At 38.5% G+C, this 26451-nt stretch overlaps 3 protein-coding genes across 4 annotated transcripts in view; all 3 read left to right on the top strand.

Annotated features, from left to right (window-relative positions):
- LOC137934124 (E3 ubiquitin-protein ligase BIG BROTHER-like) overlaps positions 1-5415 on the top strand; it is a 53729-nt gene extending 48314 nt beyond the window's left edge. For both annotated transcript variants that reach the window (XM_068778363.1, XM_068778362.1), the window contains exon 8: positions 5143-5415. In XM_068778363.1, coding sequence (XP_068634464.1) covers positions 5143-5178 — 36 coding nt within the window. In that variant the 3' untranslated portion in view covers positions 5179-5415. The remainder of the gene's footprint in view (positions 1-5142) is intronic.
- A 4106-nt stretch (positions 5416-9521) lies between these two features.
- Positions 9522-12650, top strand: LOC137935144 (scarecrow-like protein 28). The gene has a single exon (XM_068779809.1). The coding sequence runs from the start codon at positions 10279-10281 to the stop codon at positions 12301-12303; it is 2025 nt and encodes a 674-aa protein (XP_068635910.1). The 5' UTR covers positions 9522-10278; the 3' UTR covers positions 12304-12650.
- Positions 12651-20757: 8107 nt separating this feature from the next.
- Positions 20758-23991, top strand: LOC137933924 (probable methyltransferase PMT16). The gene is made up of 6 exons (XM_068778044.1): positions 20758-21665; positions 22267-22477; positions 22590-22887; positions 22974-23366; positions 23467-23544; positions 23624-23991. Exons 1-6 carry the CDS (start codon positions 20985-20987, stop codon positions 23859-23861), a joined length of 1899 nt encoding a protein of 632 aa, XP_068634145.1. The 5' UTR covers positions 20758-20984; the 3' UTR covers positions 23862-23991.
- The last annotated feature ends 2460 nt before the right edge of the window (positions 23992-26451 follow it).

Raw genomic sequence — 26451 nt, 5'->3', positions numbered from 1 at the left:
TGGCGTGCCCAGCTCTGATACCATGACAAACGCCTAGCAACTTCCCAGGAGGTCACCCATCCTAAGATTACTCTCGCTCAAGCTCGCTTAATTTTAGGGTTCTGAGTCAGATACCTAGCCAATACAACCCGAAAAGACTAGCCGTTTAAGGTGCGGAAAGCCAAGTACCTAACCCATCAGTGGACCAGGGGCAGACAGAACCTAACCTTGGTGGACCGGAACCACCTAGCTTTGACACCCACCCCGCCTATTTTGGAGCCGTCTCTCACGGGATTCGAACGGCGGACCTGGCGTGCCCAGCTCTGATACCATGTCAAACGCCTTGTAACTTCCCAGGAGGTCACCTATCCTAAGATTACTCTCGCTCAGGCTCGCTTAACTTCAGAGTTCTTAGTCAGATACCTAGCCAATACAACCCGAAAAGACTAGCCTATATAGTGGATTACTACAACAGCGGAAGATAGGACGTAGTCCCACCTTGAGGCGAACCTATATAAATCTTGTTGTGTTTTTCCGTGCTTATTTTTTCTTTCTTTCGCGATTATTATTATTGCTCTCGTTAGTTTGGAATTAGGGCATCTAATTCCTAACCGAAGATGGGCTCAAGGCCCATATACTAAGGAGAAGGCTCACATGCCCATACGATGATGGCAGGATGGTAAATAAAGTGTCATCTCATAGAGATGACATTGATGTAATTAGGTTAATTTTTAGGGGCATAATTGTAATATTGAAGTTTGATTAATCTATAAATTGAGCTTATGGGAAGGGTTAGGACAAGAAGTCCATAACCTCTTCTTCCTCCTGTTTTCTCCCAATGAGTCCCTCTCTCTTTTTCTCCATGAGCTAAATCCATGGAGTCTTGTAAATCAACATGGTAGCAGAGCATTGATTTTCAGGACTCGTGGCTATGGTCCCAAATTTTTAGTTTGTTTCGTGCCCTTTGTTTTGCTTGTTCTCTACCCTGGTGAAACCTAATTTTCTTTACAATTGTTGATTTTTGTCCAATGGCAGATGAATGCCATCTCCAGTAAAACAACCTGACTTCATTAAAACCAAACCAAGACTGTTGTTGCTTCAAGACAGGCATAAGTGTCCATGCACAAAATCCAATCCAGAAAGAGGAAGCAGGTGCAGAAGAGCTTTGCTCGGTGAGGAAGGATGGAGCAGTGCTGCTCTTGTATCTCTGGCGTTTATATGGCCGATGAGCACTGCCGAATTTTACAGACTTTGGTTGCTGGAGATCTCAAGGCAGCAGCATGTTTATTTCACGCTTCTGTATCTTTGCATGCTAACTCACTTCCATTTTCTTAATTGGCTTACGCAAACTTGCACCATATCCGCTACCATATTTGCCATCAATTCCAGCCTTCTTTGCGCACTTCGACATTGCTATTGAAGAATCGTTGCACTAAATGCAGGCAACAGCAGCTCGGAAGAACGGAATCCAGGATTTTAATTTTTTCTGGATCAAATAATCAAGCTGCGTATTTCTTCGCTTCTGCACGGTAGCCCTTGGAGATAGTTAGCACTCTGGTTCTCTGGCCTCATCACCGTTGCCGTGAATATCTGTCGTTACTTTACTTCTCGGTGATGCTTTTCCTCTAGCTGTTGTCCATGGTTGCCTCTGTTTCAGAAGGTCGCAGGTATTGCAGTGTCTGCTGTTGATTTCCGTAGCTGGAAATTATTTCTGGAAGTATATCTGTCAAGATTATTATTGCTGCAAGAACCCAGCTGGACGGTAATCTCAGACCGGTGATATTGCGCTCCTCAGCAATCTTAGACCCGTGATCTCCTTTATGCAGCACCAATCATGTGGGAATTATTTCGTATCTCTGCTACCTTCCGAAGATAGAATCATATCTTCTCTGCTGCAGGCCTCGGTTTCCCGAGAAGAGATACGGTTTACGGATAAGAGGACACTGTCTTCCTGATTAATCTCCATGATCCAGCCTGCTCTCTATTTTATTTCTGGAAAGTTTTTGCTCGAAATTGGATTGCGTCTTATTGTATCTAATGAAGCTGTTGGTATTAAGCTTCACGGAATCTCTGTTTGATCCCAACTTGCCAATCAAAATCAGCCTGATTCCAGTGTAGTAATTCTATTATTTCTGGAAGTTCTTCGCTAGCAACCTGAGGTTTCCTTCTATCCTCTCGGAAAACATGCTACTGATTTTCTGGTTCTATCTCATCACCGCTGGGTTGCTGTTTTGGGAGGACGAAGATGCCAACCAGATTAATTTTTCCGTTTCTGTTTCTGGATCGTATCTTCGTTGCTGCTGTCCGTCGGGAATCTCTGGTTTTCCTCTCTGTTTGGAAGCGGAGAAGAAGAAGGTGTTGCCAAATTTAATTTTTACTAAGTTAGGAAAAATTTAATCCAGCTGGTTCTGCCCAACTCGGACCTGACCTTGCCGGGTCAACCCAGTGAACCAGCGACCAGAGAGTCATCTGTTCCGCTCGGGTTAACCCAGTGAGCAGAGTTGATTCAGCCCAACCCAGTCCAGGGCCAACTCAGCCGGGTCAACTTGGGTTCGAGTCAAACTGACCATGCCCACTTTTTTTCTGCCTTGGTTATATGGGTCTAGGTCCCAAGGTCTATACATAGTTCTTTCGCGACTTGGCTATATTGGTCTGATACCTGACTCGGTTCTTTTTCTCCGCTGAATTATTATTTTGAAGTATTGGCAACTTATTCTTTGGCCAGCATATTATTTGGTACGGATACTCGCATCAGATTATTTCATGGGTCCTTTTACAAGGATTTTTATTATTTGGTACAAGTTATTGGGCCCAGGCCCATTTTAGTTGCTGCTATTGTGTCTCTTTGGATGAGACATTATTATTAAAGGACTTTTCAATTGCTGATTTTTATTAGCATTGGCTATTCTAATGATGAAGAAAGCTAAGGTGGCCCCAGAATATTATCTTCCGGGTAATTACCTGTTACCCCCTTAATTGGTATTTATTACTTCTACCATTTGAGAGCCGGTTATCTTGTGGAGGGACACGATGATGGAGTAGTTTTATTTCACTTTTGAGCATTGCGTATAGACCCACTACCTACAGAAGATAGGAGTGTGCTCTATATCCAGCATGAGTTATGATTGGAGTATGGAGCGATGTCATACGGCTTAGAGTGATTTTACTTTCACTTATCTTATGCCAATTGGGCCTCATGGAAGAGATCACCAACGTGAGGGGGAGTGTTGGAAGATATGGAGGACTGCTATTTTATATGAGAAGATCCTATAAACCATTTGCAGCAAGTTAGGAGTTCATGATGTTCTCTCACCCCTAGCTTAAGGGGGAGTGTTGGGAGATGGGCCTGAGCCTACACGACCAAGGCCCACATATCCAAGTGTGTTGGAAGATGGACCCCAGCCCATAAGACCAAGGAAGAGCCACACATCCAAGAGATGTGGAAGATGGGTTCAAGGCCCACAGGCCCACAAACCCATACAATGATGGCAGGATGGTAAATATAGAGTTATCTCATAGAGATGGCATTGATGTAATTAGGTTTAAGTTCTAGGGGCATAATTGTAATATTGAAGTTTGATTAATCTATAAATTGAGCCCACATATCCAAGTGTGTTGGAAGATGGGCCTAAGCCCATAAAACCAAGGAAGGCCCACACATCTAAGAGATGTGGAAGATGGGTTCAAGGCCCATAGACCGAGGAGAAGGCCCACAAGCCCACACAATGATGGCAGGATGGTAAATATAGAGTCATCTCATAGAGATGACATTGATGTAATTAGGTTAAGTTCTAGGGGCATAATTGTAATATTGAAGTTTGATTAATCTATAAATTGAGCTTAGGGGAAGGGTTAGGACAACAAGTCCATAATCTCTTCTTCCTTCAGTTTTCTCCCAATGAGTCCCTTTCTTTTTTTCTCTATGAGCTAAATCTATGGAGTCCTGAAAATCAACATTCATTTTTTTTGGTCTACTACATGAGAATTCAACTTTGCTCTATTTTGTTGCTTCAATTGATGGATTGGCCTACTGCACATCCCTAGTAACATCCATTTCGTGTTCAGCCTTCATCTATTTCTTGTTTGTCTCTCACAAACTTTGACCAACAGTGCCAGTTGTTGCACAACTTTGTCTCTGTCACACATGCCCTAACCATCTCAAATGACTCTAATCGTTTTGGCAGCTTTAGCCTCGGTTGATTTTTAATAGATTCATATCCAATTTGGTCTTTCCAAGTTTTGCTTCATATCAGCCTACCTATTTTCATTTCTGCACTCATCCTCTCAATGGTGCTGCTTCTTTTCTCAACACTCGTCTATCTCATACAACTAGACCTTTCACAATTTTTGCAGCACTCCAAATGTCCAGCGCAACAGTCAGTAATTTAGCCATTGAACAGTTGCCCATGTAAATAGTCATACCAAAATAACTGGTGTGAATTTTATGAATGACTCGTTCCTCTATCTATCCCAAGGAGAGTAAAGTTCAGTGACTGAACTATATAGTATTAATATGATGATCATTTTGAAAATGAGTAATTATTTCCAAGGGTATTTTTGTGACTAAGAAGCGTTAGGGAAGTGCAACGGGAAAATTTTCTGTTTGACCAAAATTTCAACACTTGTGCTGGTTTTAGGAGATGGGAAAATTTTGCCCCCAATTCTTCGTGCCCCATAAGAAATTAAAGAGGTTAGGAAAATGAGTTTCTTATTGCTCCAATAGGAAAGATGAGAAAGTAGACAAGAAAAGATAATAGCAAGGAAACTGGTTAGAAGGAATTTTATCCAATGAGAAAACTAGTCTTAAGGAAGAATCATTTTCCCATCATTTTGTTTTCTTATGTCAGTTCAACAATCCGTAATTGATTTTTGTCCAAAATATTGGTGTGGAATCATATTTACATTTTCAGATAAACAGTTAACAGCTAAAGCGGAATGGCAATAACTTTCTGAAATTCGCGACTTGAACTGCAGAAGAATTTTCCATTAAGGTGGCTACTGAGGTTGAACTGATAGGATTAACACCTCTTGTTGTCAATTTATGAATTCTGAATAATAGAAATTCCTCTCTAGTGTTAAACAACCTAAACAGAGATTATCTTCCTCTTTGCTTCCATTTCTCTACTTACTATCTTATTTCTGTTATTTGATTCTTGGAATCAGGCATGCCCGGTATGCAACGAGGATGTGTTTGGGTGAAGCTGGACAGAGAGAATGGAGGTTAGTATTTTCTGATGCTAGTTGTAAAGATTGGCTGATAAACCGGGCAAGAAACAAACCGCAATAAAATGTAGATTAGTTTGAGAAGGGTTCAGTTATCTCATACTGATATCAGTCGGTTTGTCGATCATTGTTATAATATCTGGGTGATTTGATTTCGGCTTCTTAAAGCTGCAACATGCATTCTAATGATGCTTCTGGTTTGTTCACCTGGAACTAGATGTTCTTCACTTTGGCCTCACTATAAAAGGAGAAAGTGTAGACTTCTGCAGTTGTAGACTAACAAAAATTGATATCTATATCAGAGTTTCTACAAAGAAAAGCTTTTGCATCAAAACTTCACTGAAACTTCACAGTAGTTCAACATACAAGGGTGGGCATTGGAAAACCAAAATTTTTCAAAATGAGCGAAAATGAAGCAAAAAACTCTCCTAAAATTACAAACCAAGATTTGATGTTATTTAAAAGATATGAGCGAGAGAGTGAAGCGTGACAGTAATGTTACATATTAAGTATCTTAGCTCAAAATCAGAGGGGTTATGCTTGTCTGCCCCAATAGGAGATTGTAACTCCTATTCTGAAAACAAATAGCTCAAATTGACAGACGAACTAGATATTGTTTATTGACGACAGAATGGAGCTTTCCAACCAAGATAAGAGTGGCAAGTCCTGTACAAATTGGATCATAGTTAAAGAAAAGGATAAGAGTGGCAAAAGGCTTAGAATAATTTTTATCCAATACCCACCATATTCCTCTATTTATCCCTCTCATGCTAAGCAAAAACATATAGTGCCCTAGCTTGGACAAAAGAAGAAAACACATGCATCTCCATGAAAATAATGAACCACCTTCAAACCAGATAGATAAGAAAAAAAGTGAAGACAATGACTTTTAGAAAACCCTACATGTAGGTAGAACCCAAAAAGGGCAAAAAAGAAGGACGTGTGGCACATAAAATCGAAGCCAACACTAGGACTCCAAAAATAACTTGAATAAATTGGGGTGTCATTTGGAGTCTCTTTAACCTTTCAAGTAAGAAGAACTTACCCATATCAAAGGGTAGAAAATAAGTCACCATGAACATAATAAAATGAGAAAACTAACTCAAAGAACTCAAAATAAAAGGGATTAACACACTCAACTCCCAAAATATGAGACAAATTTTAAGATAAAATTCGAATCATAGATGATCACTAACCTAGTCTAACAAAACAAAAAAAAAAAAGGAGTTTGATTATTAGCATATAAAGGAGAGCCAACTACACAATATTGAGATGTCATGGAATATAAAATATAATCTAACACTGGAAAAAAATTATGCTGCAACAAAGAGATGGACAAAAACCATTAACGTATACTAGAAATAAAGGACTCAAAATTTACCAAGATCTTGTAATAAGGACTAGTGACAAGAAAATTTCATCGTAAGCACTGTTGGTCCAGGTGGCTTATCAAGAGGGTAGTGAGTTCAGTTTTTACAATTTAAACGCAAGTGTGCACAATTTAAATTAAATACAAGTACATGTAAAAATAAAGCATGCATACCACAATACCACTAGATTTTTTGTTATCGATGTTCCCATATTAGTATTTATTGCCCAATAACCCATGTTTGGGAAATTCTACTAATAAAAGCTCTATTTTCTTGTAACCCATGTGTGTGTTCATATACTCGATTACAAACAATTTCCCTTGAGATTGAGCTAGATTCTTGCTCTTAGAAGATCTTCAATCTAGATTCAAGGTACTAGATGAACCTCTCAAATAAAATAAAAAATTACTAGGAAAAAGAAAAGCTTACACCCTTTATAGGCTTGGAGAGACAACCTTCTCCCTTGATTTGTCCAAGCCTCCAGCTTTGATGCACAATGAAGATGATTTGTGTTAAAGAAGATGTAATTATGTAATAAATTAACTTCATTTTCTTTACTCGTGTATTTTGGTTCTTACCCTCATAAATTATAAATAAGAGATGAGGGGGAGAGCTCAAAATCGTGCTCTCACTATTCCCCTCTTGAAACCCTAATTCTCTCACACTCATCCCCTCTCTTCTCCTTCTTCTCCTATCCTCACTCCCTTCTCTCTTTTCTCTTCTCTCTCTCTTCTCCTTCTTAAACCTAGCCTTTCTAGTGATAGAACCTTAGAATTTAATATGGTATTAGAGCAAGAATTCTAGGGTTCTTATAGCAAAACTACTCTAAGGTATGAAACATGCAAAAGATATCAAATTCCAGCCATTACAAAGGTAAATGTGTTGTTTTTTTAAAGTTTCAACAAGGCCCTACGTTAAATATGTGTGTTAAATCCCTTGTTCATTGCCTAAATTCATTCATCGTCATGTTAGAGTCAATCCCAATTCATTTTTAGAAGCAATTCTTCAATCTATGATAAATAGAGTGTAATTTAGCTAAAATCAAGGCTGAATTTGATTTTTTTTTTTTTGAAAGTCCTTATTGCTGTCTTGTTTTTATTGGTTTATCATACCATAGATTCACTTTGATAATTTTAAAAAAATCTCTTTGAAATTCTAGATTAAATCTCTAGTTGTTACTCAATTCTTTAGTTTCACAAAACCCTAAGTTGGGGTTTTTTTAAAAAAAAGTTAAGTCATACTTGTGTCCTTAGATTGATAAGCTCTGCACACAGTATGATTTTGTGTTAGTTCATGAATTCAAGAAACAAGTTGTGTACTTGTTTAGTTGATTGAGAAAGATTGATCATTTACCCTAAGGGTAAGTCCAAAGTGTATTTGTGTATCTTCTTCAAAGGTAAGTCTTTGTGGCCTTGTTTTCGATGATTGAAATTTCAAGTAATTCATCATCTTCCTCGAGTTTTACTGATTTCAGCAAACATGATACCTTGAAAATTACTACTATTCCTCTCAAGGTTTTGAGAAACTATGTGTCTTGGTCTCAATCTATTAAACGGTTTTGATAACAAGGGACCTTGCTAAACACTTGGACTAGCCACCTACCCGTGTTGATGATGCTTCCTGTGATAAGTGGTTGAAGGAAGATACATTGATTATAAGTTGGTTGATTAATCGCATGGAAGAAGTGGTTGCCAACAATTTTATTCATTTGAATACAACCATGGATATATGGGATGCATGTTTTTCAATTATATTCTACACCTGATAGTCTTCAAAAAGTTTATGACATATTTTAGGAGATGTGTAGGACATAGCATAAAGGAAATCTTTATGAATATTTTGCCAGGTTTCGAGGTCTACTTCAAGAATAAATAGTTGTTCAACCATATTCAACTAACATCGCAACTCAAGCAAAACATAAGGAAGATTTTGCATTAACTTGATGGTTGTCGACTCCAATGTGAGCATCTTTTTAAATATAAATTGGATTGACATATATTTCTCTCTTTCTTAAACTAGACTTTAATACCTTTCATTCAAGAATAAAATTTATCATAAAATATACATATTTTGAGATAAATAATCTGATCGATTTTAAACTCTGTAATCTGGACGAACTGAGTACTCTTTTTTCTTTGGCTAGCATGACCATTGACTCTTTCATTATTGATATCTCCCTCTACAAAACTTGATTTGAGAATTGCTTTAATAGGTAAAAAAAATTAGGTCACACATAAATGTTTTGAGATATAATTATTCTCCATATGAAGTCTTCTAGAGTTAATGTCTCACCAATTAATCTCTATGTAGGAGCTACATGTGATTTAAGAGAGCTCAAATCTTTTTTATGTAAATTCCAACTAATATAACTAATTAATTAGTAAAATTTTCCAAACAATGGAGTTTTGGGGTGGTGAATACCATTAGGGTAACATCGATAACAAAACATTCGTAATGTTCAATTTATGGTGTGCTCAATGCGGATCGGGTTTTATAACATAAACTTTTTATATGACTACTAAGGAGGCATATGAGTGAGTAGCAAGAGTGTGACATTCCTTGTAACCTACTTGAAACTGGGTCAATGGAGCACTTAATTAACAATCTTATCCCTTAATGGGTCTTAATTGGATAAAACCCAAAGCCGTTATGGGTTAGCATGTTATGTGTGACCGGGGCCCGCGAATTGCCAGCAACTGGAATCGCGCAATAGCAATAAAATCTGACATGGAAAACGGTAGCCACGGGAATCATGGCAGAGCAACTTACAACGGTCACATACTCTCACGTGCATGGATTCCCTTCACTCGTTCGTACATCCTTCAACGGTCATATTCCGCCAAATGCAACGGTCAGATTGTCTCCAATCCGCACCGTCCGAACCACATCGAACAACAAAGTCTGGTTCTGCTTCCCCGTTTTCTCGTTCCTACCTTCTCTGCGCCGTGGGATCGGTTTTCAGGCTGAGGGAGTGAAAAGAGGGCTCTGGAATCACCTTTAAAAAAGCCTATCCGCCAAGGTTTCGAGTTTTCTGACTCTCCTCAGAAAGAGTGTAGGCATCGATTGAGATGGAGAGTTTTCAGACCGAGGAAGCTGTTTTATGCAAGCTTTTTCGAGATTTTAGCTGCAAATGCAAATGGGTCGCTCTCGCATTCTCATGGCGCCGTTTTGGAGGCCTCGTCGCAAAGGAAATTCGGTTTGATCAGTGAAGGTCTGGTCATGTTCTGAGTCGTAGATTGGTTTTCCGGCCTGGTAGGTGTAGAGTCTTCCGAAAATTCTTTTATTCTCTCGTTTATTTGAAGTTTGACTCGATTCTAACTATTCTTTATTCCTTCTCAAACGTTCGAAAAGTTTTAAACTTGTCGATTTCTCATAGCTTATATGCTTCCTATCTTTTCTGTAAGTTTCTAGTAAAGTGATTCATAAACCCATTCATTTTTTCGGATTTCAAGTCCCTTGTCCATTCTCTGCCTCCTCCAGTTTTTGCGCATACATTGCTGGATTGAATTTTTTTGAAACCTTAATTCTTTCTGACCACCTATGATTCTTTGAGCATGAAAAATACTCTGTGAATTTGTTGCAAATTTATTTAGAACAAAAAAAGAAAAAGAAAACACAAAATAGGAACTGAGAAATAGCAGAGAAACAACGAGGTTGATTGAAAAGTGAAAAGGAAAAAATATAGGAGATTGGAAGAGTATAGAGAATGTTGGCTGGATGCCCCACATTGTTATCCCCAAGGCATCGATTAAGCAGCGAGGCTTCCGCACAGTTTCAAGCTTGCCATTACCAGTTGGGTTCCATGAATAGTGCGCAAAGATTGGATCTTCCTTGCAGTTTCACCCATAAAGAAGCAGTTCCACGATCCCAGTCTTCAAGGTCAGTTGGTCTTGCGGTAGAAGTACCTGTAGAAGCGAAGAAAAGCTGCTCCATTAGACCAAACGTTAAGGTACCTTCTCCAATTACTAGCACAAAGGCTGGGTTCTGGGATGGAAGAGCAGAGATCGAAGACAGGTTTTGGGAGAGCCGGAAGAACTTGAAGAGGTTCTCTGAGCATAATTCGTCGGAGGATACATTCATTAACAGAGCGAAGAGGAAAAGAAGTAGCGGCGTTAATACGGTATCGCCAGATGATTCTTCAGAGGGGGGTGGACTTAGTATTAACCAAATGGAGTACGATGGTGATTACTGGTTCAATCAAACCGGAGGAGACCCGAGACCAGTGCTCGGGATCACGAGCCTTGGTCCCTCTTCAGCTCAGTTTTCAACATCGTCTGAGGAAGAAAGATTCTGTTTTATGACGAGGGATGTAATCTTTCCTCCCCTGCCACTGTCGAACAGCCCCTGGGTGGAAACTAAAGGAGATAAGGATGTCAATACCAGCGAAGAAGAGGCTAGAAAGACAAATCCGACTTCAAGTTCCTCGTCAGAGACTGATAGCTCCGCTCGGAAGTTGAAGGATAGTAACTCATCTGAAAATGAAACCGGGAACGGATCCCATGTGCCATACCCATCCAGGGAAGCTAGAGTAGCAGATGAAGAGAAAAAACAAACAGAAAGTTCGAGTCTCGAGCTTGTAGCGCTTCTGGTTGCTTATGTAGAATCTATCAGGTCCAAGAACTTCTCTGCCATAAACCAGCACTTGGCCAGATTAGGTGAGCTAGCTTCTCCATCAGGAGCAACTCCAATCCATCGAGTCGTCGCTTATTTCACCGAGGCGTTAGCTATTCGGATAACGAAGATGTGGCCGCATATTTTCCATGTCACCATCCCTCGAGAGATGGATCGAGCTGATGACGATGTAGCCACCTCGTTCCGGCTCCTCAACCATATCAGTCCCATTCCCAAGTTTCTTCACTACACCTCGAATGAGATCATACTGCGAGCATTTGAAGGAAAAGACAGGGTACACATCATAGATTTTGATCTCAAGCAAGGGCTTCAATGGACAGGTTTGTTTCAGAGTCTGGCTTCGAGGCCTAATCCACCCAGTCATGTGAGAATTACTGGAATTGGTGAATCCAAACAGGATCTCCAAGACACAGGAGATAGGCTGGCGGGGTTTGCTGAAGCCTTGAATCTGCCATTCGAGTTCCATGCAGTTGTGGATAGGCTAGAGGATGTGAGGCTGTGGATGCTTCATGTGAAGGAAGGAGAGTTTGTAGCGGTGAATTGCATCCTCCAATTACACAAGGTGCTTTATGATGAATCAGGTGGGAGCTTGAAAGATTTTCTCGGGTTAATAAGGACAACAAACCCGATCATTGTCCTCGTCGGGGAGCAAGAAGGTGCACATAACCATGCCAGGTGGGAAAACAGGTTTCTGAATGCGCTCAAGTACTACTCCGCTATCTTTGATTCCATCGACTCTGGCCTGCCATCAGATAGCCCAGCTAGGATCAAGGTAGAGGAGATGTTCGCCAGGGAGATCAGGAACATACTGGCATGTGAAGGGAGCGAAAGAGTAGAAAGGCACGAAAGCTTTGCAAAGTGGAGCAGACTAATGGAGGAAGGAGGATTCAGAAATGTCGGAATTGAAGACAGAGAAACCCTTCAAAGCCAGATGTTGTTGAAGATGTTCTCGTCTGAGAATTACAGAGTGGAGAAACAAGGAGAGAATTGTAGTGGCCTTACACTGAAATGGTTAGACCAGCCTCTGTACACTGTTTCTTCCTGGGAACCCATTGAATTTGGTGGCAGCTCATCCTCTATATCCCAGCCCAGCCGATGACTTCTCTTCGTTTTCTTCCTTGACAGATATATATATATACCTTCTCACCCACTCTCCAGAAAGATATACAAAGTAAAAATTCTTTGTAGGTAGCCAACAGGATTGTATTATTTCATTCTTTGATGCCCATTTTGAAAGAACAGTTACAGAAAGAGTTAGTTGTGAATTTTTGAGGATTCTCCCAGCAGGTTTTTAAGAGTCTCTTTTGTTTGTTGGATATTCTTTCATTCTTTCCTTCCTGGTTGGGAGGAGTAAAAAGAGTTTAGATTTCAGGAATCTCTCTCTCTCTCTATTATTTTGTAAGTGAAGGTATTCATTCCTCTTTCATTCACTGTGTTGTTGTTGGGAGAAAGGTTATTGTTGTTATAATGTTATATATTTCTATATGAAATAAAGCTGTTTTAAATGTCTATGCTTTTCCAGTGACAAAAACTGATGGAAATTTTCCAAATAATGATCTGAAGATCTGAATTCTGAGCTAATCTTGTGTTGAAATGAAAATCGAACTCGGATCCGACTGTAGCTTGGCTTCGTATAAACTGGATTGAAGTAGAGCACAAAACGAGAGAGGATTTTATTTATGTCCTTGTCAAAACTTTGAAAATTTGAAGAGCCCCTATCCCGCGGAAACACTAAATTAGGGTTTGTTTGTACGAGGTTCTATCTTCCATGAGGATCATATAATTTTTTAAAATTTAACAAATAAATTAAAAATAAAGTATAATTTTCAAATATCCTTTAACTATTTATATCTTTGTGGTGTTACTATTATATTACAAATATATGCATATTGTGAGAAACATATATGAATTTTCCTCATTTTTTATTATGACAAAATACCTAGCTTGAAATTTATACATATAAAACTCAGGATGGTAATTTGGAAATTTATAGTATTACCAAAGAACCCTTTCCCTATTTCAAAATGGCTCATTTAAGAATCAACATTTTTGTCTGCATCTCTTCCAACTCCATTCGCATCTTGTTAAAATTGTTGTGAGTGTCCACCTTTGAAACTGCAATGGCGGGATGTTCATCATCCTTTAGCCTTTGAACCACTTCAAGGTTATGTTCTTAAACATCTACCACTTGTTGAATCTTGTGCTCCTAACTCGAGCATTGGAACTCCACCTTTTCGAGCCTCGATTCAAAAAAAGTTAAATGAGATTTAGTTCTTCTTACTTTTGCTCGGTTGAACTTCTAAAGTTGCCTTTGAGATTGTCATGCTCTGATAAGTTCATCTAAATTGAACTTACCTTGATATGTTGAAGAGCATATATAGAAGAGTATTACATATCTCTCACATAAGGAGTCTTAGTTAAAAGTATTTTAGTTATGTTAGTCTTCTATTTATGTTCAGTCGTTCAATTATTCTAAGACTTATCTTTTAGTGTTGTAATTGTAATAAGGGTAGTTTAATTGTAATTGGAATCTACTTATTTCCTCTATTATAAATATAAGTTTATTGTACTCGAATTAAAACAAGTTAGTGAAGTATTTCTTTTTTCCAGAAATTCAATATGGTATTAAAACAGTTTATATGAGTTGACTCGGTCAACACGATACTTTTCTTATTTATCATCTCTAGTAGTTTAGGTTCGTATTCTATCTTTTTTCTTTATTTCTTATCTTAGTACCTGTTAGTTTCTTAGCATTCTTACCTCCATAATTGAACTTTATATTTTAAATTATATATTTATGAAAATATCTTTGAGTTTACTTTCCAATTCAAAATGAATTTTTGTAATTGGATTTTTCTTCATCGATATTTGAAGCAACAAAGGTCCAACTGCAAGACAGGTTCGAGCAACAACAAAAAGCTTCAACTTTTGAGCCATGTTATACCATCAAGAACGAAACTTTGTATGGAGAATTATATATAAAAAAAATATCTTTTAGTATATATTCTTACCTATCCAAATAATTCTTAATCTGAGGTTTCTAGAGGGAGATATCGATCTCGGAAAAGTCAATGGTCATGTTGGCCAAAGAAGAAAAAGTACTTAGTCCAACCTCAAAAATAAGTATATTTTATGAATAAAAATTATACTTGGATGTAAGGCATCAAAGTCTAGTTTTAGAAGGAGCAAATTTCAATGTCAAGTTATAGAATGAAGAAAATAAAGAGCTTGTAATAGATTCAAGAACGAAGCTTTTTATGTCAAATTTGGTATCAAATTAAAGCTCTTTGAGTCAAGTTTCTTCTTAAATAATTTTTTTGTGATTTTGATTTATATTGTGAGGAAATAATATCAATAGTACTAAAGGTCAGTTTGATTTTTCTTTTTTCCAAGAATCCTAGTTTTTTAGCCAAATTTCTCTTCTAATTAGAGAGTTTTGGTTAGAATTAATCACTTCATGATGTGCTCATTCAAGGTATGCAAAATTTTCTATCTTCAATGTTGTTTTCAAGTTTTGTATTTTTTTTACTTGGTTGTGTATCTTATATATCATCAACTTCGAAAATTGTAGTCACCTCCAAAAAGTTACACTTAGTCAAATTTATTAAGTTTTATTGTTTAGTCTCCCTTATTTTTCAAAAAAAAAAAACAAAATCGTATTCTAGGTTCATTTAGAAACATGAGTATTGCATAGTCACTTTCTTCCGGTTAAAATTGTTTTTCTCTTATATTTCTTAAGTTTATCATCTTGTATTTTGTCGCTTCAGAGCAATGCCTAGACCCACTACCTAAAAAGTATATGAGTGTGTCCAACATCCAGTATGACTTAAGTTTTTTGTTTTTCACCCAAAAGGTAATTTGTGTTTGAACTACCTTTGAAAAGTAAATAGTCTCTTTGTTGTGCCCTAAAGTTGGGTCGTTTTCTGCCTTTAAAATAGAGCGGAGTGTGTTTCAGACTATGACCATTTTGACTGGTATATAGAGATTTGTCGTATGACTAGGAGTGATATTATTCTCCCACATTATATTTTATTCAAGTTGGGTCTCTATATCCTTTTTATCCCCCAGCTTGATGGGGAGTAATAGAAGAAAAAATATGTTGAATTTTTGGAAAAGAGAAAAATTTCACTAACTTGATGTAATTTGAGTACAATGAGCCTCTATTTATAATTGAGAAAACAAAGAGAATCCAATTATAATTAAATTACCCTTATCCCAATTACACCTAAAGTTAAAGACTAAAAAATAAGTACTAGAACAATTGAATAAGTGAACATAAATAGAAGACTAACATAATTAAACACATTTAACTGAGACTCTTCTGTGAGACTCCTATACAAATCAACCATAATAATTATGACTCTGTGAGACTTCTTATTATGAGAATCATGTAAGACTTTTTCATACCTGTCAAGCTACAGTTTATAACTTCAACTTACAACAAAAAAAGATTTTTGGTCTTCAATCTTCTTACTAAAAAAATTCTTCATGGATGTAAAATTATTCATCATTTGTTCTCCCCCTTTTTTGAATGTTTTGGTCACACAAAAATTATCACAACATGTGGACCAAAATACCTCTTTCTTGTACTTCTTTTACTTCTCCCCTTGAAGTTGGGAACAAAAAGGATATGGAGACCCAACTTTAACAAAATACAATAAGGGAGAAGAAAATTACTCATAACCGTATGACAAAGCTCCATACACCATCAAACCAACCATAGTCTGAAATACACTCCGTTCAATTTTAAAGGTGGAAAAGTGACCCAACTTTAGGGCTTAACAAATAAACTACTCACTTTTTAAGGGTATCTCACATACAAATCAGTTATTGGGTGAAAAATAAAAGACATAACTCAAGATGAATGTTGGGAACACTTCTATATTTTTTGGGTAGTGGGTCTAGACATTGCTCTAAAGTGATGAAAACATGAGATGCGAAACTAAAAAAATATTAAAGGAAAATAGCTTTAATTGGAAGGAGACAACCATGCAACACTCATACTTTCAAAGTGACCATTTTTAAAAAAAAGTAGGGGAGCCTATAACAATAGAACTTAATAAACTTGACCAAGTATAACTTTTTTGGGGTAACCATATTTTTTTGGAGTTAACTGTTCGAAAGATATATAATCAAGTAACAAAAACACAAAACTTGAAAACAACAATGAAGCAAGATATTGCATACCTTGAATGAACACATAATGGAGTGATTAAATCTGACCAAAACTCTCATACTAGGAGAGCAATTTGGCAAAAAACTCAGATTTTAGGAGAAAAGAAAAATAAATTCACTTCAATGCATGGAAAGATAATAGGAGAGAAAATAGGGAAAATGAGATATTATTGGCAAAACTAAACTTTGGCACTTTTGATATCGATATCTCCAAAATTATAGCAAAAAATCACAAAAGATTTGTTTCTAAAGAAACTAGACTCAAATATCTTTAAATTGATATTTAATTTGATATATAAAGTTTTTTTTTTTGAATATTTTATGACCTCTTAATTTTCTTTATTCTGTAGCTTGGCCCTTGTTGACTCCAATGCAAATATCTCCTTAAATATAGTTCATATTGACATGAATTTTTCTCCTTCTGAAATTAAACTTAGATAAATTTCATACAAGTATAACTTTTCTTCATAGAATATACTTCTTTTGAGAGAAAGAATCTGATAGATTTCAGACTTTATAATCTGGCAGAATTGACCATTTACCCTTGCAAAATTGATATCTCCCACTAGAAAATTCAGATTGAAAATTAGTTTGATAAGGTAGAAAATAGACCTACAAATCTTCTTTTGAAATATACATCTTCATACAAAGTGTCATTATTGATGGCTTAAATGGCTCAAAAAATCAAGTTTTCTATATCTGCTCGAACTTCTCTTACCACCTTACCTATGCTCCTTCAAATGTCAATTTCTCTTTGTATAAAACTCAGATAAAAAAAATTATGTTGGAAAGTATAATCAAAGATATTTCCATCAATGTATAAATTATAAATATTAAAATTTCAGTATGGAGGTACGAATGCCAAGATATCAATGGGTATTTGGGCAAGAAAGAAAAAAAAAAGATAATACGAACTAAAACTACTAGAGATGATAGATCAGAAAAGGATTATATTATCTATGGGTTGACCAAGTCAACTTACAGAACCCGGTTTGATACCTTGTTGAGTTTCTAGAATAGAGAAAAACTTCATTAACTTGATGTAATTTAAGTTCAATGAGCTTCTATTTTTAATAGAGGAAACAAATAGAATCTAGTTACAATTAAATTACCTTATCCCAATTACACCTAAAGTTAAACACTAAAAGATAAGTCTTTGAACAATTGAACAACTGAACATTAATAGAATACTAACATAACTAAAACATCTTTAAATGAGACTTCTTGCTGTGAAAGCCATGTAAGACATTTTCATACCTACTTTTCAACAAAGTACAAGAGAAAAGTATTTTATTCCACATATTGTGATAATTTTTATGTAACCAAAATATTCAAGAAAGGGGAGAGAACAAATGATGAAGATTTAACATTTATGAAAAAAAATTAGCAAATAAAGATTGAAAATTATGAATAATTTTCATTGCAAACTGAAGTTATAAACTTTAGCTTGAGGGGGAGGGGGAGTGTTGAAAAACAAACATGGAAGAGTCTTACATGAAACTCACAGTAAGGAGTCACAGTTAAATGTGTTTTAGTTATACTAGTCTTCTATTTATGTTCAATTTTTCAATTGTTCTAAGACTTATCTTTTAGTGTTTAACTTTGGGTGTAATTGGGATAAGGGTAGTTTAATTGTAATTGGATTATACTTGTTTCCTCTATTATAAATAGAGACTCATTATACTCAAATTACAACAAGTTAGTGAAGTATTTATCTTTTCTGTAAATTCAACATTAGTTTGTCAGAACTTGTCCTTAGCTTTAATACAAGTTGTCACACAACTAGATTGAGCAAGAAATTGCTCATAGTCCTTCAACAAGTGGCCTAGCTTGATCCGAATGAAAAGTAGGCTAGTCAACCTCTTGTCTATGAATAAATAAAGCCAAAGGGAAGAGAAACTCAGGTTTGAGTGTAATGGGGAATCTCTTGTACGAATATGAGATGTTAACAACTGATTTACAAAGCCTATTTGTAGGCAAAGTAGAGATAAGCATCTCATATTCAAACCCCTAGCCTACGAGATTTTGACATTATTATGCATGCCTAAAATCACTCAAAAAAACCATACAAATTCATTTGGATAGGTCCCAAACTCAAATTTCAAAATTTGAACCGAAACAGCTAGTCAACCAGCCACTGCTTGCTGCCCCTGCAAGTGCATGCACGTGTCTGCCTTGGCCACCCACCACACCTGCCTTGGGTGCACGCTTGTTGCAACCATGAGCCCGTGTGTGGCCTCCTTCCTCCTGCACACGCATCTATCAGTTGCATCCATGTTGTTGTGGTTGTTGCTATTGTCCCACCTTGGCTGTTTCGTGTTTCTAAGCCATCAGAAGTAGTGGTCGCAACACACCCCACACCCCACACCCCACCCCACCCCCCCCAGATGGGCCGCCCATGCCACTTCTGCATGCATATCATTCTCCTATAGCAATAATGTGGATTACCTTCCTTTAAGGCCAAGAAGAAACACTTACTAAATCGATGTGCTCCTTTAATCATTTGTCAAAACCCAAGTCAATTTGGCTCCTCCAAAACTTGCTCACAATTGCCTCCTCCACTGCATACTCGCTCAACACGAACACAAACGTGCTCTTATTGGAAAAGGGGTATGTTGGCTCTCCCTCGAGTTGATTCTGCACTCCTTCAAATTAACGTGGAATTATGTCAAGGTTGGTGCTTTTGTACTTTGATCGCCCCCGATCATGTTCACAACCTCCCTTCATGGAAACAAGTTCTTTGACAACTCTTTCGGTATGATACCTTCAATTCTTATAGGACTTCATTTTCTTCAACAAGCATGGATTGTCCTTCAACCCATTGTTCGTCACCTGCCAAAAGAAACAAGAAGATTAGCCTCCCACATTTATGACCCTTCTTAAGTTAGAGGGCTAAAAGCAATCCTCTATAGTAGGTTTAGAAGCATATTGACATGGTAAATACCCATTTAGGTGAATGGACATTAATTAGGTCAAGTGGTATATGTGAGGGTCTAGCTAATTTGGGTTCCAATAATAGGTCCTTTCTCCAAGAAAACAATTTAATTCAAATCTTAGAATTTAATTCATGATCATCTATCAACATCACAAATTTTCTTATTGTCAACGAAATATTTATTTGTTTCGATGAGTTTTATGTCAGAAATTATATGTCGAAGGAAAGCCTTTCAATTCTATTTTCTAATCAAACAAATAATTTCTCATTCTTATTTTTTTATAAAGATAATTTGACATCTAAAGTAGCCATTGTTAGGTAGAAGGAAGCTTGCAAAGCTACGAAATGAAGTATCAATCAACTAACTATTCGCCCATCAAGAACAAAACTTTATATTACAAATCATATCTTCAAAGAAAGATCGATAACCCTAATTTCTAATTAAAAAGGTGACTTCTCAAGTCGACTTTTCTACATAATGAAATAAATATCGGAAGAAACGAAGGTCATATTGGAAGAGGACAACAATCAACAGATGACAAAGAGTTTTTCCATTAGAGTGGATGAGTTGACTACATTGAAGCTAAGCTTGGGATAATGGATGGTAGATGTAACCCCCATCATAATTGAACCATGAGAAACTATTTTATAATTTTTAATAATAAAAAAATGAAAATAAAATAAGTTTGGCATAAAATCATAAATCAAAGACTGATTTAAAATTATTTTTTGCCAAAATAATTGTGGAAAGATTTGATTTTCCGATCTTTGATGAGAGAGGCAATGAATATCTTCTACAAGGACTCAATTAATGGATATGTTTTTTCATGTCTTTCCAATCTCCAACTCAAGTCCGAAGACGGCTTTGGATACCTTTCCATCTATTTCCGTCTCTTAGCAGCAGTCTCATCCAATATACCAACTTTGTCCATCCAGAGTCCAAAAGCCAACCCGTTATCGACTTTCAGACAAACCAAATCGTTCCTCGCCTGGGCCCACAAATCCCTGGCGTCATCTGAACCGTTCAGATTTCATGATGATTCCCGTCGTAGTTAAATTTGTTTCCTCGGATGCACATGCGCTCACGTAAACTCACTCCTCATATAAATAAGAGAGAGTACTAGGGTGAGAAGCCTGAAAGACGCAATCTGTTAAATCCCAGCACGCATCCGTGGCGTGTACAGTCACGACGGTAAGAAATAATTTCACAGTAATAAAAATAAAAAAATAATTAAAATTAGTAGATCGAAGGAGGTAAAGAGTCGTGCCAACGATTTTAAGTGTGAATTTCTGGGTGGCCTCCCGGAATTCCGATTCCGTCAGACGTGGATCTTGAAACTTCTCCGTGAGCGCCAGCAGAGAGAAATTACTCCGGTGTCGTAAAATGTCAAAACTGAAATAAATAGATTCCTGCACAAGTGCTTCCATTCGGGGAAGGCGTGCTTCACCAAATCCCACCCACACTGGGATGACGAGACCCCCGAATTAAGCAACTTTTATTTCGACCTTGATCCTTCCGAATTTCATTATAGGTAGGACAGCGTCTTGTTTCGTCTTAGATAGGGAGGTTTTCTCTTCGTGACCCTTCAGGAGTTCTCGACGGCTATAACTACAGGGGAGGAAGTCGGGAACTCAGGAAGAGAGAGAGAAGGAGAGGCGGAGTGGTGGCCATGGCAGGCGGTTATGTACCTTATTCGGGTATAGGGAAGTTCTACTACCCCTACTGGAAAAGAGCCAACCTCCTTCCTCTCGGACTGATCGCTCTTCTCTGCTCCTTTTCTTATTTTCTCGGCGTCTGGCAGCATGGAGACTCCCGAAAGGCGATTGAATCGATTAACCTCGGAACCCCCTGTCAGACAGGGAAGCGTTTCACCACCGGCGCCTCAGTGACGCTCGACTTCGATGCTCACCATGGCCTTGAGGTTTTATCGTCGTTAACGGATCAACCGAGGAAGTACGAGGCCTGCGATGTCAAGTACAGCGAGTACACGCCTTGTGAAGACCGCGACCGTTCACTCGAGTTCAAACGGGACAGGCTGATTTACCGGGAGCGCCACTGTCCGGCGAAACATGAGCTGCTTAAGTGCCTCATTCCGGCGCCGTTTGGTTACAAGAATCCATTCCCCTGGCCAGCGAGTAGGGACCTGGCGTGGTACGCCAACGTACCGCACAGAGAACTCACGGTAGAGAAGGCCGGCCAGAACTGGATCCGTGTCGACGGCGACAAATTCCGGTTTCCCGGCGGTGGAACCATGTTTCCGAACGGCGCCGATGCGTACATAGACGACATCGAACGGCTCATTCCACTGAGAGACGGCTCCATCAGGACCGCCATCGACACCGGCTGCGGGGTAAGTTTGTTAAAATTCGCCGAGCCGGCCGAATCCGGTTTGCTCGGAAGATCTTTCGTTACTTTTATCAACTCATCAGATATCTTCCTTTTCTTCGATTTTAGCCGGAGCTTTAATAATTTTTCCGTTAATCGACGCTTGATAGACGGGAACGGATTCAAGCAGGATATTTTTTTGTTTCGTCATCGAGGGGGACTGAATTGACTCAGTCACATACATAATTTTTTGGTGTATCGTCGTTAACAATGAAAACAGTAACACTTCCACAGGCGGTCGTCTTTGGAAGCATCTCGTCTTTTTTTAGTATAAAACAGTTGTCCAAGGATGAAAGAAACTTTAGTCCAGGTGGTGCTAGACACGTCGGTTTTGAAACTAACGAGGAATCCATATTCATTTCGACATTAATACAGCTCGTATTACACGGTTATTTCTTCTGGATCGAATCAATTTTTTTATCACATTAATGGTAGGTTTTATTGCTCTACGCTGTTTTTGGGTCGCAATTAATTGTAGATTCTGCCTTCACCGGCATTCAGTTCGGCGACGCGACACCGCATTGTTGTTCTACTAAAAAACTGAGGGGAAACCTTCCATCATGCAGGTGGCGAGCTGGGGAGCATTTCTCTTATCTCGCAACATAACGGCCGTGTCCTTCGCACCAAGAGATACACACGAGGCACAGGTTCAGTTCGCTCTGGAGCGCGGAGTGCCGGCGATGATCGGAGTGATGGCATCGAAGAGGCTGCCGTACCCATCGAGGGCATTCGACATGGCCCATTGTTCTCGTTGTCTCATTCCCTGGCAGGCCTACGGTAGTGATTCACTTCAATTTAGTATCTACTATCTACTATCTACTGCTTTGCTCGATTTCTTGTAGCAAAAAATTCGGGATTTTTACAAATTAAATCGGAATATGCAACGCAGACGGGTTGTTACTAATGGAGGTGGATCGAATTTTACGACCCGGTGGGTATTGGATACTGTCTGGCCCGCCGATCAACTGGAAGAGACACTCCAAGGGGTGGCAGAGAACAGAGGAAGATCTGAATGCCGAGCAGACAGCCATCGAGAAAGTAGCCAAATCACTGTGTTGGAAGAAATTCAAGGGGAGTGGGGATATTGCAATTTGGCAGAAACCCACCAATCATATACATTGTCAGCGCAGTCGGAAGGTGATCAAGAGTCCCCTGCTCTGCTTCCGGGGAGACCCTGATGCCGCATGGTAACCCTTTTCCTCCAACAGTTCGATTACTTCATTGTTGATTTGATTTACAGCGTTTAGTAACTCGTGGCTTCGGATCTTCACAGGTACCAGGATATGGAAGCTTGTATAACGCCTCTCCCTGAAGTAGAAAACATTCAAGAAATTGCCGGTGGACAATTGGCTAAATGGCCGGAGAGGTTAACCGCCGTGCCCCCGAGAATTAGTAGCAGGAGCGTGGAGGGAATTACAGCTGGAGATTTCATAGAAGATACCCAGCTGTGGAGAAGGAGAGTGAGCCGTTACAAGAGTCTCATCGGCCCCCTTGCACAGAAGGGACGGTACCGGAATTTGCTGGACATGAATGCTCGTCTCGGAGGTTTTGCTGCTGCTCTCATTGATGACCCACTTTGGGTCATGAATGTGGTTCCGATGCAGGCCAAGCCCAACACTCTCGGAGTCATCTACGAGCGAGGATTGATCGGAACTTACCAGGATTGGTAAATCTTCTCCAAAATTAACACATCAGCGTTACGACGTTTAGTTCTAATCTGAACACAGTTAACTCTTTAACATCAAATTTGGTATCGACTTTTACAGGTGTGAGGCCATGTCTACTTACCCAAGAACATATGATCTTCTTCACGCTGATTCGCTATTTATTCTGTATGACGGCAGGTAAACAAACACAGAATGTCACCTTAATCTCCTCTCTCTCATACTATTTCGAAGGCTAATTTCTACCTTGACTATTCAGATGTGAAATGGAAGACATTTTGCTGGAAATGGACAGAATTTTGAGGCCAGAGGGTACTGTAATCATCAGAGACGATGTAGACGTGGTGGTGAAAATCAAGAGCATCACAGATGGTATGCGGTGGCAAAGCCAGATTGTCGACCATGAACAGGGACCTTTGGAAAGGCAAAAACTCCTGATAGCAGTAAAAGAGTATTGGACAGGGCCTAAAGATGCATCTGACAAACTCCCGGAGTGAAATAGCAAACTAAAAGATGTTTTTTTTTTTCTTTTCTTTTGATTCGATTTTGTTTCGTTCCCTTCTTCTTCCTTTTATAAAACATTCATTCCATTGAAAATGGTTAATTATTTTACATTTTTGCTGGTCATCTCAAATTTTGTATGGGTCGTTTGAGTAGGGACGATGAAACGGCAATCGAGTGGGTCGCCGGAGTTGATTCTTTTCGTTTGGAAGCCTAAAACCTTGGTTCACTAAGATCTGCATTCTTTTCACCTTTACATGAACATGTTGGAAGACTTTATCAGGCTCTGAAAAGTTTCTGTGCCGACTTTTCTAGACTTCTTCCACGAAGTCGCCAATGGGAAGCTTGACGCACAAAACTGATAAATAATACATGCTTATGAAGTGAAATAAAGTAAGCCGTAAAGGTAACTCTAAATTCTAATCCATTAATGCAGTTCCGTGATGGCAAAGCTTTTCTTGAAAGCCCGGGGCGTGATTTGGGGACGACGAATAGGCGCCTGCAGTAGTTTGATTTTTTGGTTGGTTGGTTCGAGTATGGGTTACCTAATGTAGGCTGCATTGACCAACCCTTTTCTATTCTGTCAAAGAGTTTTGTAGGTGAAGAACTCTTTAAGAATGAGAGTATCGTTTGGTTACAACTATTTGTCTTAGATCTGGTTATAATAATATAAGATAATTTTAAAAGTAAACTATTTATATACACTTTGTCCCTTATTTTTTTATAATAAATTAAAAATAATAGATCAAGATATACTTTTAGAAGTAAATTACTAAAATACCCTTATTTAGTAAAATATCGCAGGCAGTTGGTGTTCTTGAAAGGTGTAGGCAGTCCCTCAACAAAGGTCCTAGTCCCCAACTAGCCCAATCTGGAAAGGCCTTGCATAGTGAACAATAGGCATCAAGTCCCCCCTCCATGACCTCAATTAGGAGAACAACTTGTTAGGTCACTAAGGAATAAAGCTAAGGGTGGTGGTGGTGGGGGGGATTGACTTCAATTAATGCAATCCAAACAAACAAGCAAAAATTAATCAACCACAATGACACTTATAGTATCCATAACCCTATCTTGGATTACTTAGTGTTTACCATTGTGGTAACAAAACTTGGATTCAAGGGGTGTGAAAATGATCACAAAGTGTTTACCAGAAATTCTACTAAGGGCAACATTCTTATGGCAGTATATGTGGATAATATTGTTATTACGGGCAGTGACCTTTGTGGCTTTCAGCATGTAAAAGACCTTGATAAGAAGTTCCAAACCAAGGACCTTAGGTTTCTCAAGTACTTTCTTGGGATTGAAGTTCTTATTTCTAAATATGGTATAGTCTTGTTAGGGGTGGCTTCGAACTGAGTTGGCTCGAGCTCTCGAACTTGACCTGAACTCGATATCCAAGATCGGCTTGTTTAAATTAACGACCCTCGACCGAGTTTAGGTTCCGCTCGACGGCTCGTGAGCCGATTTGGGATTTCGGGAGTCTCGGACCGAGAAGAGAGTCGCGTTGCGGGACTCTCAGCCATTCCATCCGTCTCTGCCAGCTCCATGATTTTTTGGGGTTTCCCCGCTTTTGGGTCTTCTGTTTTTCTTCGTTTCCTCTTCTGGTTCCTGATTTATTTCCCCTTTCCCCTGTGTCGTGGGTAATTTTTCGGTTTTGTGCTCCGAGCTCGTGATTTCCCGGTATTCTCTTCGATCAGGTTATGCTTCTTCTGGAATTTTCATCCAGGTCGGTATTTTTCTAGTTTGCTACAAGTTGTTTACGGATTGTCCCTAGGCTGGCCACCGGACTCGCGGTTTCTGCTTTGTTTGAGCATCAAGCAAGTGGAGTGGCAATATTTGACGATCGATTGTTCTCCTTGCTGTTCTCGGACAGCGCAATCGAAGTTGCCGGCGTTGGACGGGATTTTGCTGATCGTCTTAACTCCCAACATTAGTTGCACTCAGTAATGAAATTTTTTCAAGTACAGGGGTATGTACATTTCTCAAAAAAATAAATAAATCTTGTAAGGGTCTGTTCAGTGCTCCATTCTTTTTTTCCTTTGCTGCTTTTTGTTCATCGACTTGTTGATTGTTCAATATTGAAATCCCAAAAAAGCTGTATATGGTAGGGTTTTTGCTATTTGAATGCCTCATGTTGTTTCTGTCTACATCTTTTTAAGTAGGGCATTAGTCCCAACTCCATTCTCTTCTTTAGACTGGCTGTTGTCCATGTTTCACCCCATTTCCTACGTGGGACCTGGTAGATCTGTCTATTCTCTAATAAGAGGTTATGTCAAATGGGCAGCTGCAGGGACAATACCTTTATTCCTCTGGCAACTCTGCTTGGGAACCAAAGAAAGTCCATTTATCCACTGGACAACAAAAAAAAATTCAATCTTTTTCTTCTGCATATGACTGGAACTGAACAGAAGATTTTTTGATAATTTTTTGTTGATTTACCAATTTCATAACTGAAAACGTTCAGGGTAGTGCAGATTTTTTTGTCTTAACTGCATGGATCAGGATTTTCTTGTGTTTCAAGTAAGTGGAACTGTTATATGGTTACTGACTTGAAATCAAAGAGATATGTTGACTGGTTGTGTTTGC

The sequence above is a fragment of the Aristolochia californica genome, unplaced genomic scaffold, assembly GCF_029961685.1.
Source record: "Aristolochia californica isolate CCGP_79_NKW_82.1479 unplaced genomic scaffold, dmAriCali1.0.hap1 SCAF_6, whole genome shotgun sequence".
In the NCBI taxonomy this organism is placed as follows: Eukaryota; Viridiplantae; Streptophyta; class Magnoliopsida; order Piperales; family Aristolochiaceae; genus Aristolochia; species Aristolochia californica.
The sequence above is the reverse complement of the archived record's forward strand: the minus strand, read 5'-3'. Positions and strand labels throughout refer to the sequence as shown.

Coding starts and splice junctions, on each gene's coding strand:
- LOC137935144 (XM_068779809.1), top strand. CDS start 10,279: ATGTTGGCTGGATGCCCCACATTGTTATCCCCAAGGCATCGATTAAGC.
- LOC137933924 (XM_068778044.1), top strand. CDS start 20,985: ATGGCAGGCGGTTATGTACCTTATTCGGGTATAGGGAAGTTCTACTAC. Junction 22,888..22,973: donor GGAGACCCTGATGCCGCATG/GTAACCCTTTTC, acceptor GGATCTTCACAG/GTACCAGGATATGGAAGCTT. Junction 23,367..23,466: donor ATCGGAACTTACCAGGATTG/GTAAATCTTCTC, acceptor CGACTTTTACAG/GTGTGAGGCCATGTCTACTT.